Consider the following 17,497-nt stretch of genomic DNA (forward strand, 5'->3'; position numbering starts at 1 on the left):
AATTCACATGGTAGGATTTGTAAAGAATTTATTCATAAATTAGGGTGGAAAATAAGTATTTGGTCACCTCAAACAAGGAAAATCTCTGGCTCTCACAGACCTGTAACATCTTCTGTAAGAAGCTTTTCTGTCCCCCACTCGTTACCTGTATGAATGGCACCTGTTTGAACTCATCATCTGTATAAAAGACACCTGTCCACAGCCTCAAACAGTCAGACTCCAAACTCCGCCATGGCCAAGACCAAAGAGCTTTCGAAGGACACCAGGAAAAGTATTGTAGACCTGCACCAGACTGGGAAGAGTGAATCTACAATAGGCAAGCAGCTTGGTGTGAAAAAAATCAACTGTGGGAGCAATCATCAGACAATGGAAGACATACAAGACCACTGATAATCTCCCTCGATCTGGGGCTCCACGCAAGATCTCATCCCGTGGGGTCAAAATGATCATGAGAACGGTGAGCAAAGATCCCAGAACCACACGGGGGGACCTGGTGAATGACCTGCAGAGAGCTGGGACCAAAGTAACAAAGGTCACCATCAGTAACACACTACAACGGCAGGGAATCAAATCCCGCAGTGCCAGACGTGTTCCGCTGCTGAAGCCAGTGCATGTCCAGGCCCGTCTGAAGTTTGCCAGAGAGCACATGGATGATACAGCAGAGGATTGGGAGAATGTCATGTGGTCAGATGAAACCAAAGTAGAACTTTTTGGTATAAACTCAACTCGTCGTGTTTGGAGGAAGAAGAATACTGAGTTGCATCCCAAGAACACCATACCTACTGTGAAGCATGGGGGTGGAAACATCATGCTATGGGGCTGTTTTTCTGCCAAGGGGACAGGACGACTGATCCGTGTTAAGGACAGAATGAATGGGGCCATGTATCGTGAGATTTTGAGCCAAAACCTCCTTCCATCAGTGAGAACTTTGAAGATGAAACGAGGCTGGGTCTTCCAACATGACAATGATCCAAAACACACCGCCCGGGCAACAAAGGAGTGGCTCCGTAAGAAGCATTTGAAAGTCCTGGAGTGGCCTAGCCAGTCTCTAGACCTCAACCCCATAGAAAATCTGTGGCGGGAGTTGAAAGTCCGTGTTGCTCGGCGACAGCCCCAAAACATCACTGCTCTCGAGAAGATCTGCACGGAGGAATGGGCCAAAATACCAGCTACTGTGTGTGCAAACCTGGTAAAGACCTATAGTAAACGTTTGACCTCTGTTATTGCCAACAAAGGTTATGTTACAAAGTATTGAGTTGTATTTTTGTTATTGACCAAATACTTATTTTCCACCCTGATTTACGAATAAATTCTTTACAAATCCTACCATGTGGATTCATGGATTTTTTTTTTTTCACATTCTGTCTCTCACAGTTGAAGTGTACCTCTGGTGCAAATTACTGACCTCTGTCATCATTTTAGGTGGGGGAACTTGCACAATCGGTGGCTGACTAAATACTTTTTTGCCCCACTGTAACTAGCAATGGACTGTATACAAAGATGGACATAACCACCTTGGCATTACCCATTGGTTAAGGCATGCTTTGAAGCTCCAGGTGTTTTCACCTTTACCAGTATAGCTTTTGGAAACTGGTATGTCATGCTTGTGGGGTAGATCTGATTGTGAAACAGGGGTACAGTACAAACTGTAATTTATAATAGTTAGTCAATGAGCATACTCTGGTTTATATTAATTCCTAACACTCACTGGAACACAATTTCAAAATAAACATGCTGAAGCCAAGGGCTGTTTTCCCATGGTCTTCTATACAATTGCAGGGCTTTTTGCAAAATGAGTCACTGCCCACTTCTGACCATTAGAAAAATGCATGTTTAAGGCACGTCTGCACTGACTGCCTTTATCAGACCAAGAAGCTACATCCACCTTACAATAAATGTAACCAGCATATAAGGTCTTTGGTTTTAGTGGAAAGGTTGTATATTGAAGTGGGCAGGGAGACTATTCTTCATGTGCCAAAAAGTGCTACAATTCATTCTGATGTCTACACAATGTACTGCCTATTCATGGGCCAATCAAAATGGACTAACAAAACTATAGAACTAACATGGATTTTAAGCTTCATAGTGTTTCCAAATTACCGCAAACCATATTAATGACATTTTTGTATTATTTCCTTCTTTTATTTTTTGTATACAGTTACTCGAATACAGAAGTATCTCCAATGAGCTGAAGTTGTGAATATGTCAATGTCAACCGAAACAAATGCCAAATTATTCACTATAAAATTAGGAGTTAAAGATTTGGCAGGTGGGAGATAGCTATGCCCACAAAGGAAGTGGCAATTAGGTGCAACAAAAAATTCAACAACATTCAGCAACTTCAAATGGCTAAAAATGACTCTAATGACTGATGATGATACAAACAGGGTGTGTATAATTCATGGAAAGTATGTTTTGCCTATGTCTATTCACTGTCACTCTCCAGCAACTGATGGTACTAAACTGTATTCGTCTAACATTTCCCTTTGATCCTGCCAATGGCAATGCCAAGGGAAGGACCTTGACGTCAAGGCAGCTCAAGGTCTCCATATATCTCACTCAGGCTCATAGTGCCCTGGAGAGCACACTCCTGGGCACCGTTGTCTTGGGACAATGGTACAACAAGGGGGAAGTGGCAGTTATCAGTAAAAAGCTTAGTCTGATTGGCATAGGAAAGGAGTGCATGGGACCATTTTCGATGGTGGGAGAGACCATTGTTTCTCACTGGACAGCTGCCACCTGCCACAAGCTAGGTATCGTCTCGCCACAGCTTGCCTGCTCCCCTGGGTGCGTTAGGCTTAGGGGTCATTGACCATGACAAGGAAGCTGTAATGTTGCACTAGGAAAAAACAATAGAATTAAGAATGTGAAAACTTCAGCTCTTCACAAGCAGGAAAGTGCGGACCATGTGGCCTGGACTCACCAACAATCTCCAGCAGATCAATAATGCTTGCAAAACTATAATCATTGACAAGCATCTGCAAGACTAAATGCTTACATGGCTTGCTTACAGGAGACATGCTTAGCTGACATCAGAGAGTCCAATTAGACCTTCTTCTGCCAGGGTCTGTCACAGGATGTCCCCAGACAGCATGGTTTCAACTTTGCTGTGACAATCTAGCTTACTGCAGCCATTGAAACACAAACCGGTGGAACAGAGCAAATCCTCATTCTCTGTGTTCCAGCATCATCAGGCACCATTAACCTTCTGAGTGTCTATGCCCCAAGACTTTGCTAAGTGGCGAGCTGACTGAGAACACCAGGCATGATATCAGATCATCTATCAAGCTTGTGTACTTGACACACTACTCTCCGGCAGTGAGTACTGGACCATTAATGCCAACTAGAAGAGAAGGCTGAACACCTTCCACCTTCTTTGTCTTAGATGTGTTCTGTGCATCGAGTGGCAGGACACAGTACCAAACACCGAAGTAGTACAGCAAGTCAGTAGTAAGCCTTCCTGCACTGCTCAATTAGAGACAACTTAGATGGTTGGGCCATGTTCTCCACACACGCGGGTCGCATCTCCAAGGACAATCTGTACGGTGAATGTACGTTGACACTGAATGTACGGTGCGAAGACTCACACCCTGTCGGCCAATCCAAACTCTGCTTCAAAGGTGTCTGCAAATGTGACATGAAGCTCACAGATATCAACCTACACCTACCTGGGAAAGCTAGCAGATTATCGAGAGGCCTGAAGAGCTATAGTACTATCAAGGAGGGAGTTGAGAGGGTAGAGAACACAAGAAATATCAAGCTGGCTGACAGGAGACCCAAGAGGACAGCAAGCTCATACACTGCTACAGCGCCATCTTTCACCTTCACCTTTGTTTGCAGCCAGTGTACAAGAGACTGTCCCTCCAGAGTGGGACTCCACAGCCACTCTAGGATGTCCACATCCAACTCATAGCACTACACCATCGTCTCACGAGACAAACGGATGCCAATAGGATGATTCCAGCGTTCAGATTTCCTACCATATAGATTTTTTGTTACTAAATTACTTCTGTTCTTATTTATGTATTATTCATTTTTTCTAGAAGAGATGACTTAAAAAGGTGTTATCCCTTTTTAAAAATATATCATGGCTGATCTCTCTCTCTCTCTCTATGATTACTTTTCACTCTGTTTTCTAGTGTTGTCATTCTAGTCATACCAATAATTTCACCTTCTAATGTAGTTGCACATGCAAATGGTAAATGGACTGATTCTTATATAGCGCTTTTTTTTTTACTGTCCTGGAGTACTCAAAGCGCTGTATACAACATGCCACATTCACCCAGTACCACCCATTCTCACAAGCACTTTCTCTATACTTAGTGCTTTCTAACTACGTACATTCACACACATTCATACTCCCATGCACATGCATGCACTGGAGAGCAACTTGGGGTTAGCATCTAGCCCAAGGATACTTGAAATGCAGACTGGAGGAGGGTTGGTGGATTGAACCACCAACCTTCTGATCAGTAGGTGACCTGCTCTATCATGCGCTCTACCTGCACATGATATAATCTAGTTTAGCCAAATCCTAATGATGCTTTCTTGTTAGGATTAGGATGTTGTTGCTTCGATAAGGTCAAAGACATTTCCAAGCAAACTTACTTGGAGTCTTTTACCTGCCATATCACTTTATGGGCTATAATGCTGAACTTATAATCACAGGAGACTTTAATAAACTGATAATGAAGAAGCTTGACATAACTTCATTTGGCTCACTGGTTAGCAGACTTAAAGAAAGGTAAACTCTTTTAACTCTGTCATTCCCATATTACTAACAGAAGTGAAAGAATTGCACTAAAGAATAATTTTCAGGTATCTGCACTCTACTTGAGTATTTTTCTGACAACTTTTTACTTATACTCTCTACAAATATTTAACACAAATATACTTTGTTACTTTTGAGGTAACGCATTTGAGGTAAGATATTATTTTACATCACTACACACCTTCGCACATCAAGCAATCAATCAACCAACAATTCTATTGGGATATCAACATCGTTGCTTATCACATACAAAGGGAGGAAAGAGGGAAAAAAAAGTATGCCAAATGTATATCTTAAAAAAAAAACAACAACAGGCAGGTGATTTAAAATTCGATGTTTCTAACGTGTCATATCACGTTAACAATATCACCAACCACACAAACTGTTTGTGTGCAGTTTGTTACACAGTGAGTCTGTGTGCAAATGGCTCAGTAGCTGTATTTAGCAGGGAGAACAAAAACTTCACTCAAAGATGAACACAGATGTAAGACAGACAGGATTTAAACAGGATTTATTTATTTAAAGAAGAGGACTACTCAGTGACATTTGATAAACTGGGAATTTAAAGCAAACGTATGTCCTCATTTTAATTTAAATTGTACCTGTATATGATATGAAGTTATGTTTTTCATATTGTGAAATGTCCTGCAAAACAAACTAAGTATACTAATTTTGTGTTATTGAAATACTTGGCAGTTTAATGCAGGATAAACAGGTTAGCTTGTTGTACTGTGATGAAACATTGTTTTTCACAGGGGAACACTGGCTGTGGTGTTCATGGTCAGTGTTAGGTTACAGCAAGTGTAGCAGAGATGAATTTGCATTTAAGCTGACAATGCTTAAACTCACTCAGTAAAGACAATATAAACAGTATTCTGTATGTGTAAGGGACGGAAAGCCAAGATAACTCATGAAAACTTGGGTTACATGTTGTTGAATTCAGTTGTGCAAATCCACAAACAGCAATAAACCTCAAAGCAGCTCCACACAGGTTAGCTGATAACAGCATGTACACAAAGAAAATCTACTATAGCTTACAATAGAAATTATTGAGTTGTAATTCTTTTCCCCATGTTGAGTCACTGCAACTGATCTTATCGTTCCCCCACCTGCTAAATTTCAAGTTAACTCCTGACTGTACTAATTTTTCTGTTTAGGTGTGGATGCAAAGTCAAAAAAGTTGGTATTCCCATATACCACTATTATATCACTGTAGAAAGAGGTTCAGTTAGCTTTGCACAAAACAGTCGTGCTTGGAAAGGTCCTTCAAAGACCTACTTTTCTTACTTTGGATATATATTTAGGAGCCTGTACTTTTTCACTCGAGTAAAGAAGTTGAATCAGTACTTTAACTTTTACTGGAGTATTTTTTTACTAAAAAGTATTTGTACATCTACCTAAGTAAAGTAAATGGTTCTTCTCACTTGAAAACCCATTTAAGCCAGCCAGCTAGCTGGCTAGCTTCGCTGACTGTCACACAGCTGTACTTTTGCCACCTCTGACCACTGATTCAGTTATTGGTAAAATTTACAAAAAAACAAGTCCCATCCAATAAAACAGAATTAGTATTTAAAATCAACATAATATTTTGATTTTGATGCAGATCATTAATTAATGCCATTGCTAATGGAGTTTTATCCTGATGTCCTTCAGTTGGAGAACAGGAGTCCATCCAAGTTTTACGGTGGGCTTACCAACAGTGTCTCTGAAGAGCAGAATCCCACAGCAGCTGGTGAATCAACAACAATCCATCATATCCTTTTCCCTTCTACAGCCAATTGTCAAAAATAAACTCTTTTTATACATAAATACAGTATTTACACACATTTGATTAATGAAAACTTGGTATTTCATTGGAATTCACTTTAATTTTACTCAACTAGCTGCCTCAGCATACTGGTGTAGACAACAACTGGCTGTCTTCTGCTTATTAACTGGAATCACCTCTTTGTTCAGTATTGTTTCCATGGTATCTTACTATTTTTCATTTGTTCTGTAGAAAATATTAATTGTTTGTAAATCTTGTTACATACATTTGCAAGCACATTTTACACAAGGACTACCAACTGAGGTAGCAGGGGTAAACACAGATCCAGGGCTTCATCCCCACAAGAGCATCGAATCTTAATCATAAAACAACCTTTAAGGTTAATTCCTGCGTTTGTATGTACAAATCTTCTATTCTGGATTAGATTCAGTCAAACTGTAAGTCACAGGGCTGAAGGTAATGAAGACTCAGCTTCTGTCATTTTTGCTACAGTACTGATCCTTCATTAAAATAACGAGGCCTTGAGATGATGTCACATTTTTTCTGGTGAATAAAAGTTTATGAGTGGGGATGTGCACTTCCCACCTTCCACTTCCTTATGACGATGACACTCAGACTAAACTAAATCTAACAGTCATCTAACACTGTCATCCACATTTATACACTGATGCATCTTTTCACCCAATTATAAGCCCAACATGGGCCAAAAACCAACGTGTTCATGCACACATTATAGCAGCGTAACAAATAACAGAGAACATGGAAACTTAGGGAACGAATCCAACCCCGCAAAAGTCTTCCATTGATTGGATTTTTATAGAGATCATATAAGACTTGTTCTGGTGAAGATCAAAGCAGGTGCACTGGCACGACAGTCACACATCCAGCATCACAGAGCTTCTTCGACAGTGTCATATGCTTCTTGACTCTAATGCTGATGTCAGCATTATCAAATTCCTTATTCAGTCTGTAATTCTCAAACAACAGTTTGGCACGATAATATCCTGCTCAATAAAGGCTGCTCTCATTCAAATGACATAAGGTTTGCAGGTATCTGTTGAGAGAACAGAGCAGATATTCAGCACAAGTGATGGAAAAAATTACAGCAAGCAACTAGTAGGTTGAATAAGAGGGAATGTGGTATATGATGAAGAATTTCTAGACTGTGTACCCAGACAGTCCTTTAATGTTTAGTGTCTTCTCCTGTGATTGGTCACTTTCAACTGTCAACAGTAAGGAACATCCATCTCTACAATGCGGTTCACAAAAATAGCCAAAATGTCTTATATGACGCTATTTTCTGAGTCCTTGATAATCCTAATGGCTGACAACTAACTTGTGAAAGTTGCTAGCACTGACGTTAACTAACTTGAATTGAATTGTAGCATTGAATTTACATTCTTTTCATAGCAACTCTAAACAACTGTATGCATCACATATACCACTCTGTAATACAAGTTAGTTTAGAGAAACAGCACTGCAAATATGTAGATGCTCCTCAGTTTACCTTGACTCACTAAAATAATTTTTTAAAAATAATTTGGCAAAACTAGGAATGCACAGTAAGTGACAGGCTGGAGACCAGAAGTGCTGAAGGTGACCAGCTAAAGGACTGAATACAAACATTTCTGTGCATCTATATGTGCAAACGTGTGTTTTTTGCTTACACTTTGAAACTAACAAACACCACATTCCTATTTGTATAGCTGTTTCAGTTCCTTTTTTTTGATTCACTAAACACAAAACAACATCATCTGTCTGATGATTCTATAAAAGATTAAGAATGAGGAACGAGGCCATGGTCCTCAGCTGGAAAAGGGCGGAGTGCACAGTACTCATTAGGGACAAGCTGCTGCCCCAAGTGGAGGAGTCTTTGAGATGTTGTTCATGAGTGAGAAAAGCAGAATATTGACACACAGATTGGGACTGTGACTTCAGTGAGGCAGATCCTGTACCAGTCTGTTGTGGCGAAGAGAATGATGACTAGGGATTGATAAGAATTTAGCAATTCCAATTACATTATTGATATCACTCTTGGCTCCACTTTGATTCATGAAAATTAATTACATGCTGCATGGTCAAATGTTTGTGCATGTTGGAGGCATTTCTTCTCTTTGTTGTGATGAGTGTTGGGGTCATTACTCAAAATTAATCATTGCACATATTACACAGAACAATTTTTCTTAAAATTAATACAGTAAGTTACTTAATTAACCCAGAAGACAGACTTTGGTTATACTACTTGTTATGTTATTTTCATTTTACTCTGTAAAATGATCTGAAACACACAGTCTCATAATTACTATTTAACAATATAAACCTACAACCTACAGCCCCCACACACCAGGACAAATCAGAGATGGAAACCAGCACAAAGAGACTTTAAAGCACAGGTGTTGAACTCCAGACCTCGAGGGCTGCTGTGCTGCTTGTTTTCCAACTAACCTGCCCTTGTAGCTTCTTATTGGCAAAGCACACCTGATCCAGGTAATCAGCAGCAGGTAGGGCAGGGATATCTCAAAAGCAAGCAGGATGCTGGCCATCGAGGACTGGAGTTTGACACTCCTGCTTTAAAGCAACTGCCACAGTGATTCTACTTTAGAAACTTGAACCGGTAGAAACAGAGCCTGCAGCCTGACTGCTCATCAGTTTGTTACCTGTTGAAGTTCAGCAGCAGCTCACTTTATCATGGTGCTGGGCTGGAGTGAGCATTTACTCAGCTTTAATATCACTCTAGATTTTTGGCTAGCTTAGTGTTAAGCATGCTTCCTTTGCAGGTGCTTGCAAAGTTCCAAAACTGTGTTAACAGTATAATGCAGTTGTTTCTGTCCTTGAAAAGTCTCCACTTTACCATCGCGCTTTCATCCTTTTGTGCAATAAAAATAAAAGTAATGTCCATATCCACGATGGAGACTGCACCACTATTTTTCTCCTCTGACACACGAACTGAAATCAGCTGATTGATCCCTAGCAAAGCTGTAGTTTTATTTATTTATTATGTCCCTACCTTCACTTATGGTCATGAGCTTTAGGTAGTGACTGAAAGAATAAGCTAGCAGATGCTAGTGGTTTAAGCAAACCTTCTCTAAAGGTTGACTGGCCTCTCAGAGACAGGATGAGGAGTTCAGTCATTTAAGAGTGGTTCAGAGTAGAGCTGCTACTCCTCAAAAATCAACAGGACCTAGTTGATCTCAACCAGTGCTGCAAATACAACACAAGAAGGAATACTGCTTTAATAAAATAAAATGAAATTTGTTTAAATCATGTTTTAATGAAAAAGGACCGTTTAATCTGACCAAACCAGACGAGCGAGCCAAACGATATGTTGTGTGTGCTTAGCTTACCTGAGGTCTACTTTTTCTACAAGCCTCCTCTAGGTTTTTGTGCCAGATGATTGCTGAAAACCTGGACCCCGTCTGGAACTTGTAAACATTGCCTGTAAAGTGACATAAATGGTCTTCATGTGAGTATCTAAAATAGTCACATGAATAAAGACAAAAAAGACAAATAAAATAGGCAAGTTTTGCTGATGGTGGGAGGCTGACCTTTTTCTGGGTCACTGAGCTGGAAGATGTTGGGTCGGGCTGGGTCATCTGGCAGTACCACCATCCAGCCAGTCACACAAACTTTTTTACAAGGCCTTGACTTGTACTGTGGCAAACACAGAGCACAAAATGAATTTATCCACTTGCCCTCACTGTACAATTCTGCACTTATCAGGGGAAAACCTTCACCTTAAATACAACTTTATGTGGCTGTGCAATACACACTTAAAGCCAAAATGTGGACATAGTTTCTCTGAAAGTGTCAAGACATTAGCAGCAGATCTTTATGTGTAGTAGTGTAGTGTGTAGTTTCCAAATGCCCCGCCATATCTTGGACAATTGTCATCACTGTTCACTAAAGCTTGCCACAAGAAATTTTGACCAGTTGTCCAGTACTAACCATTTGGGTTAGATCAAAGTTCCTTACAACTTTACAGCAGAGCACAAGCTTAGTGTGTTCTAGACTAGAAAAAGACAAAAATGTGATGTGGAGAGATGAGTTCTAACTTTGAGAGTTTTGCGACACGGGTTCAACACGTTCCTTTCCATCATTTTTCAAATGTGTTGTTCAAAATGAGGAGAGGCTTTAGGAAAAATAAACTTCTCATTTTCAGCATTTGATGCATGACGACCAATTCATTCATTTCTTCTATGAACAGGAAAGAAAACATAATAGAATAAAGAGGCACCACTGTGCAAATTTGTAACGGAAAGCCTTATCTGCTTTCATAGGAATTAAGTAACCTGTGACTACCTCTATAAAAGACATCAGCAATTAATCTAGGAAGTGTAATAAGCACAGTTCCAAACAATTTAAAGCCCATAATTCTAAAGCAACAAGGTGGAAAACACTTCAGACATTTGTCAATCTTTCCGGGAATGGACATTGCAGCAAATTTGCCTCAAGGTCCTGCTGTACAATGGAGTATATCTAAGAATATAACCAAGCTGTTATCAAGTTTTTTTTATTAACTCTATATTCTTGTTCAAGCTATCTTCAAGTGGAGCTATGAAGATTTTCAAGGTTTATGGTGGGAGCATTTTAAATTTTTAAATCACTATATTATCCCATTCTCTCCTGCATGAGCAGATATAAAAAATATATAAAAATTGGAACACAAATATTTTTCTGCAAACACCACATAAAATAAAATATGTCCTCAGGTACATCTGTGATCATTTTCACATCATATGACTGCAGAAATCTGAAATTATTACATCCAGTAGTCACAAAAATTTCCCTATTCACTGCTGCAGATATTGAAAATTAATAAAGAATTACAATAAACTTGGTTTGCGCAAACTCTTTATAACATTATTTTCTAATTTTAAATATTTGATATGTTTCCTATGCTCTGTTCTGAATAAAAGATGGGTTAATTAGTTAGTTTGGAAAATAATCACATTCTGTTTCTGATGACATTTTACACAGCACCCCAGGGAGTCAGACTTCCTTGTATTTTTTTAAAAGTGGTCTTGAGCAACAGTTCTCCAGGTTTTCTGAAGGCATTTCAAGATTGTTCGTTAGGCATTGGCTGCTTTTTTACTCATTTAAAGACCAGTCCTTACTACCTGACCATTTTCAGTGGAATGATTTTTTTGTTTAATAACCCACTTACACAATCGTTCGAACATAAAAACTTTGTTATTTTGTTACTAGATGGCTGTCACAAAAACACATCATTTGATCACATTGTGTTAGCTGAATCTACTAAAGTGCCACAAATAACACAGTTTGACAGGCATAGAAGCATACTTTTTCTTCAACAAGTTGCTTTTCAAAGAGCTGTTACTGAAAACTTGGCATTTGTCAGCTCAATGCAGTGTGTATTTCCAGACATGTGAAGTACAAATGAAGAAGTGACAGTTATAAAATAACAAACAAACAAACAAAAAAAAAAAACCTACACCACATGAACAGTGTCTGAAAGTCAAGTTCTTAAGAAATAAAAATAGTGCATCTAATTGTGAAGATCATGACAATGATACCAAACACACTGCCAATGCACTGAAAGCATACCCGGAAAGAAAAACACACAATAGAACACTAACAGAGAGCCAAACAAAAGGGCCGCCAACGTCTAGTAGTCACACTAATAATTATAATAACAATAATAATATATTTTCAGTAATAAGATCAAATTTGGAGCCTCTGTTCTAAAGAGTTTCATGTTTGTTTCTCTTGCCATGATCTAGTACAACCAAATTAAGGACAAGGTTAATTTCAAATAATTCCTAATGCTTTTATTATTATTTTATCATTGTCACACTATCTGCTTTTGTCCCAAAAGCCAACTAAAATGACAAAATGATATATTGGGGCCCTAAGAAAGCATTCCATAAAAGCAGAGTATAGGCAGTTTTATTTTATGCATTATTTTATTTTACTTTGAGCTTTGACTGTACTTGAGATTATTTAGTTAGTTATGCATTTAAGAAAATGTTTTCTTTAAAAACATAAAATTTTATATGGGTTAAATACAATCAAAACATTTTTTGACAGATGTTGTATGCAGTTAAACTTAAAACCTTGCAATTTCTGAAATGCAAACCAATGAGCAGTTCAGACCTGTGTTTTTTCTATTTTGAATATTTATTAGTCTTCATTAATAAGACAAAAGCATTTCTTATCCAATTACTCGATTAATCAACATAATACTCAATAACTAGGAATTGCTAATTGCAGCCCTAATTAGGTGTATTTAGTTTTTCACACACTCCTTCATTTTTCAGTTGTCTCGTTTTGTTTTTCATTTGAGCTTTTATTTAAATAAAGTTTAAACACAGTAAAGAACAGACTTTTTTGTAATTATGTGCTCATACATAAAACCTTACAACTTTTCTTTTTCACATGACTTTAGGTGTAGACTCATGTTTCCAAGGCATCACACTTACATGCTTCCTCTCAGAGTCCCTCAGTGCTTTCGCTCCATAGAACGTCAGTGTTGATCCAGACAAAATGATCCAAAATCTGGTCCACGAGGACAACTGTTAGAGAGAAATATATAGAGAGGCTGAAAACAGCTCACTGTCAGCTCACAGTTTTTTTTTAAGTTGCTGATATTCAGTACTAGACTGAATGCAAAATAACTAACTTAAACAACAATGAAAGTTCATGTCAATGGAAAATTGTACTTAGTAGTCAGTATAATCTTTTAATGATATAAGTTTGCATATGGTAGAATACTGCATGTAATCATTTGTGTTTAGAAGTATATAGTTGGTGGCATATTGAAAGAATGTCTCATCCTAGGAGGTCTGTAACATTCCAGGGTGTTCTGGCGTTCAGCCCCACATCCTAGGAGCATGGGAGAGGTTGTACCTTGTCTTATTCTTTTACGGTAGGATTAACGTAGCTATGTCAGTTTTAGTCTAAGTGCTTTTTTACATATAGATGAACTGTTGGACTTTCCAGACCAGCAGGTTAAGGGAAGTCGTTTATGGGGCCACACTCTGACCCCACACACACACGTATACCTCCACATTCCAATGTAAGGAACAAACGCTCACTGAAGCATATAAATAAAGACCAGGGCAGTCCTCAGTGCGAGTCTCAGTTCTGGAGGCTGCCCTTGCTAGCAAGAAGTTCTGTGTGTTTCTCTTCTCTGAGTCTCTACTGAAGAAGTGTTTTAGAGTATATCTCTTAACAGTTAAACCCATACCTTGGGCTTTCGTCCCTCCTTCAGCAGTGTTTTCCTTCGCAGTGGTCCTTCAATGGTCACACTACCAGCTTCACTGCATCCATAGCAGGAGTTGGTAGCAGAGTAGCTAAGGATGTTGGGTAGTAAAGAACATTTAACACTGTAAGCAACTAAAACAGTATTCAGAGCTCAGTGAGTGCAGTTAAAGCTACCTTTAAGAGACTCTTTAAACAAAAGGAACATCCATAATTGTTTCTAAAAATAGCTGCTGGCAAACCATGAACGTCACTGTGTGGTGTTTTCCTACTTAATTTGGTAAATGGACACTTTAGAGACTTAAACAATGACCATATCACAAAATACAGTCAGTGTTTCTATAACTAGAAAATCTCTTTTTAATTAAGTGGAAAGCAAAGCAACATAATTCTAACATCCAAGCAGTCAGGAAATGAAGGGAGTTAAAACATCAAACATGTGTGTCAAATACAAATAATGACTTCATTCTCTTGTAAGACTATAATACTGATTTCTTACTTTGTTGATTCACTGTACCTGTAAACATAGCTTCGGCTCCGGGGAGAGTTGCGAAGAGGGACCCTCCAGTTCGGGCCCAGTGTTGCATACATGCGGCCCCTGTTTGTCATAAATGATCATAGTCAGCCTTCGTGGTTGGATAGGTCAGTGCTCAACATCATCGAACCCGAAGTGTAAACCAAAGTCAACACTTTACAGTAATATATGACTAAACATGTCATATTGTCCACTCCCAGCCTCTACACAGAAAATAATCTACCTCATTTGCAAAATTGCATTTCCTCTTTTTGGAATATCTGTTAACTACAGAGAACTGCTGTTCTAATAACTTTAAGCCTCATTGAAAATTTTAAAATGAATTTATCATAGCTTCAGTATAAGGACAGCGGGGTGATAAATTCTAAAGGGACTGACCAAAATACTGTTGATAATAGTCTTTTCATCTCATTGTACTACAACCTATTAGTGGTTCTAAAACAAAGTTCTTTTTTCCCGTTAATGTGAAAATTTGTGGGGGGGAAAAAAACTGTCATTTAAAAAAAATTCTTATTTCAAAATTGTTACAATTATAATTGTCTCTCACCTCTCCACTGCGGGTGATAGCTCCTCCCAAAAGGAACTTTCACTACTGCCTATCATAGGAAAAAAGAAAAACAAATGTAAAAGTCTAAAGATTTGGTTTTGCTAATAAATTGAATACTTGGGAATATTTTCATCACACATACCTAATGACAGGCCATTGGACACAGATGTACTGTGCGGATCATTTCTGACTGGGCTCTGAGATTCTAAGAAGCTGTCATCCAGCAGGTGTCGTGTTTTCTCTATAGGAAATGTGGCACTCCTGCTTTCTGACATGCCATACTGACACATCACACTGTGGACAGAGATCAACCATCAGACAATCAATGAAACAGAGATGCTGGTTGTACATTTTATGTGTCATGTCATGGCTCAGGTATAGAAATCCTGAACATTGATTGTAGGTAACAGAAGCATTTCATGGCCTTGAAGTTCACTTTGAATCTATCATCCTTTTTTCTGTTTGTTCTATTCTTGTTCTATAACTGTGAACAAGAATAAAAGACAATATTATTTTCTGGACAAGAATTCATTCATTTAACACGGGGGTGTCGAACTCCAGGCCTCAATGGCTGGTGTCCTGCAGGTTTTAGATCTCACCCTGGGTCGACACACCTGAATCAAATGATTAGTTCATTACCAGGCCTCTGGAGAACTTCAAGAAATCTTGATGAGGTAATTTAACCATTTAAATCAGCTGTGTTGAATCAAGGACACATCTAAAACCTGCAGGACACCGGTCCTCAAGGCCTGGAGTTCGACAAGTGTGCCTAACATGTTGCATGTGTTTTCTTTCTTTTGTTCCCATCTTTCTACCATTTTATCACGCTCTGTTGGAAACGGCCAACATTACATTAGTCCTCTATTTTTAAATAATATTTTGAATGCATGTAAAGTCTATGATATTTGTCAAATATAAACCAATATTCCATAACCAACACACCATACTACTAATTACAATAACATGAATGCATCTCAAATGGTGTAAACAGTTTATAGAAAGACAGTAAGTCTTCATTTAAGGCAGGTTATTTAATGTCCTTAATGGCTTCCTGTTGGGTAACTCTCCTTTGTTTGTCACCCCTTCATATGGAAAGAGCAGTATGGGAATTCCAAACACCAGCTAGGCAATGACAACCTTACAGAGTTATTATATTACACAGATTTTTTTTTCCAAGTCAGATTCGTTTATAACTCATTACTCTGCTTTTGTTGAGGACAATACTGATGTGTACAAAACGATCAAACAGCTGGAGAATACAGATACAGAAACAATGGGCAACCATGGATCAGTCATTGTACACTGCAGACCATGAATTGGACTATGGGACTACCTACACCCCCATAACAGTGCACTGTCCATATTACAACCATTCCTTTTCAAACCATTCCTTTCCATACCAGTCAATGAAAGCTTTTTGGAAACATTTTGGATTTATACATTATAGGCCAAGAATGACTTGGATTTTACTGCTTTTAAAAAAGCATTAGTTTGTCCTTCTATGAGCACTCATATTATTTGTATTCAGTACACTGTATTTTTCTGTGTTGCTTTCAGTGAAGTCTGTTTAATTCCCTAATAAAGGCTTGTGCTCCAAAATGTTAAACAAGAACATGCCATGAGGATGAATTATTTTAATAATATCGTTTTAATATTATTACTACTATTAAAATTGGTAATAGCTTGTTCTGCTTACTTGTTTCCCAGACTGTGACTCTTCCTGTGGTGAGAGGGAGGGGGGGTGGGAATGTGAACCCCCACAGACGCATCAGGGCAAGTAGGTCGTCGGTTATACCTCATAGAGGCTGATACCTCACACAGACCTGAAACATAAAAGGTCATTAATAGTACTTATGTGCAATTTACTTATGTGCAACTCTTTTAAATTGACTTATAGTAGGCTACTTTGGTTACTTGAAACTCATGTGTCCTTTATTTGCCTGGTATTGAGACTTTCAGGTTATGTGCCGCTTATTGGTTACTAGTCTGTGTGAGACCTTAAATAATATATTAAGGCACAAAGAACACTTCTGATATTAGAAACTAGATCAATTATTAACAATGCAGAGAATTAAGGCTTATGGAGCATTAAAGCAGGATTTTGTGAAATCACTGGCCAAAAATCAACAAAACCCATAATCATATTGTAATTCAATTAGTGTGTGAAACGAATTCACTAAAATAAAATATAGTTTATGACAGAGGACCTCTGGCCGATCACAAATCTTTTCAGACTTGAATTTAAACAGGGTTTACATTTAATGGGATGCTACAAATGAAACACATACATGCATATGCTTATTCTCATTTCAAAGGGCTTAGAAGTAAGAGTGCATTCCTTATAAATGCACATAAAAAGGTACCAAGGGCTTCCACTGGCCTGCTGGCCACACTCTGAGACCTCAGGGTGTATTAAAAAAAAACAACAACTCAACACCACAGCCACTAGAGGGCACTGGTAAGGTGCAAACTGACCACATAAAAGCCTTTGTTAACATAATTAATCAGTGCAGTCATCCCGTGTAAGTGCCTACATAAATTTATCATCAGTCCAGTCACAGTTTCTGGCAGCACTGCTGATGGACTAGTAAATTGATCCACTGTTCCTATGTGCTTTCTGCGCCAGTGGAACCTCTGAGTCACTGTGCGTTCCCT

At 38.6% G+C, this 17,497-nt stretch overlaps 1 protein-coding gene across 2 annotated transcripts in view; it reads right to left on the reverse strand.

Annotated features, from left to right (window-relative positions):
- Window positions 1-4,389: 4,389 nt before the first annotated feature.
- Window positions 4,390-17,497, reverse strand: part of LOC120744324 (ras-specific guanine nucleotide-releasing factor RalGPS1-like) — an 89,648-nt gene continuing 76,540 nt past the window's right edge. For both annotated transcript variants that reach the window (XM_040048630.1, XM_040048629.1), the window contains 9 exons: window positions 16,539-16,665; window positions 14,985-15,136; window positions 14,843-14,891; window positions 14,278-14,358; window positions 13,747-13,852; window positions 12,980-13,072; window positions 10,085-10,190; window positions 9,884-9,975; window positions 4,390-7,593 (listed from right to left, as the gene is read on the reverse strand). In XM_040048630.1, the coding sequence (XP_039904564.1) occupies window positions 7,564-7,593; window positions 9,884-9,975; window positions 10,085-10,190; window positions 12,980-13,072; window positions 13,747-13,852; window positions 14,278-14,358; window positions 14,843-14,891; window positions 14,985-15,136; window positions 16,539-16,665 (836 nt within the window). In that variant the 3' untranslated portion in view covers window positions 4,390-7,563. The remainder of the gene's footprint in view (window positions 7,594-9,883; window positions 9,976-10,084; window positions 10,191-12,979; window positions 13,073-13,746; window positions 13,853-14,277; window positions 14,359-14,842; window positions 14,892-14,984; window positions 15,137-16,538; window positions 16,666-17,497) is intronic.

The sequence above is a fragment of the Simochromis diagramma genome, unplaced genomic scaffold (assembly GCF_900408965.1).
Source record: "Simochromis diagramma unplaced genomic scaffold, fSimDia1.1 OVJJ01000683.1, whole genome shotgun sequence".
Classification (NCBI taxonomy): domain Eukaryota; kingdom Metazoa; phylum Chordata; class Actinopteri; order Cichliformes; family Cichlidae; genus Simochromis; species Simochromis diagramma.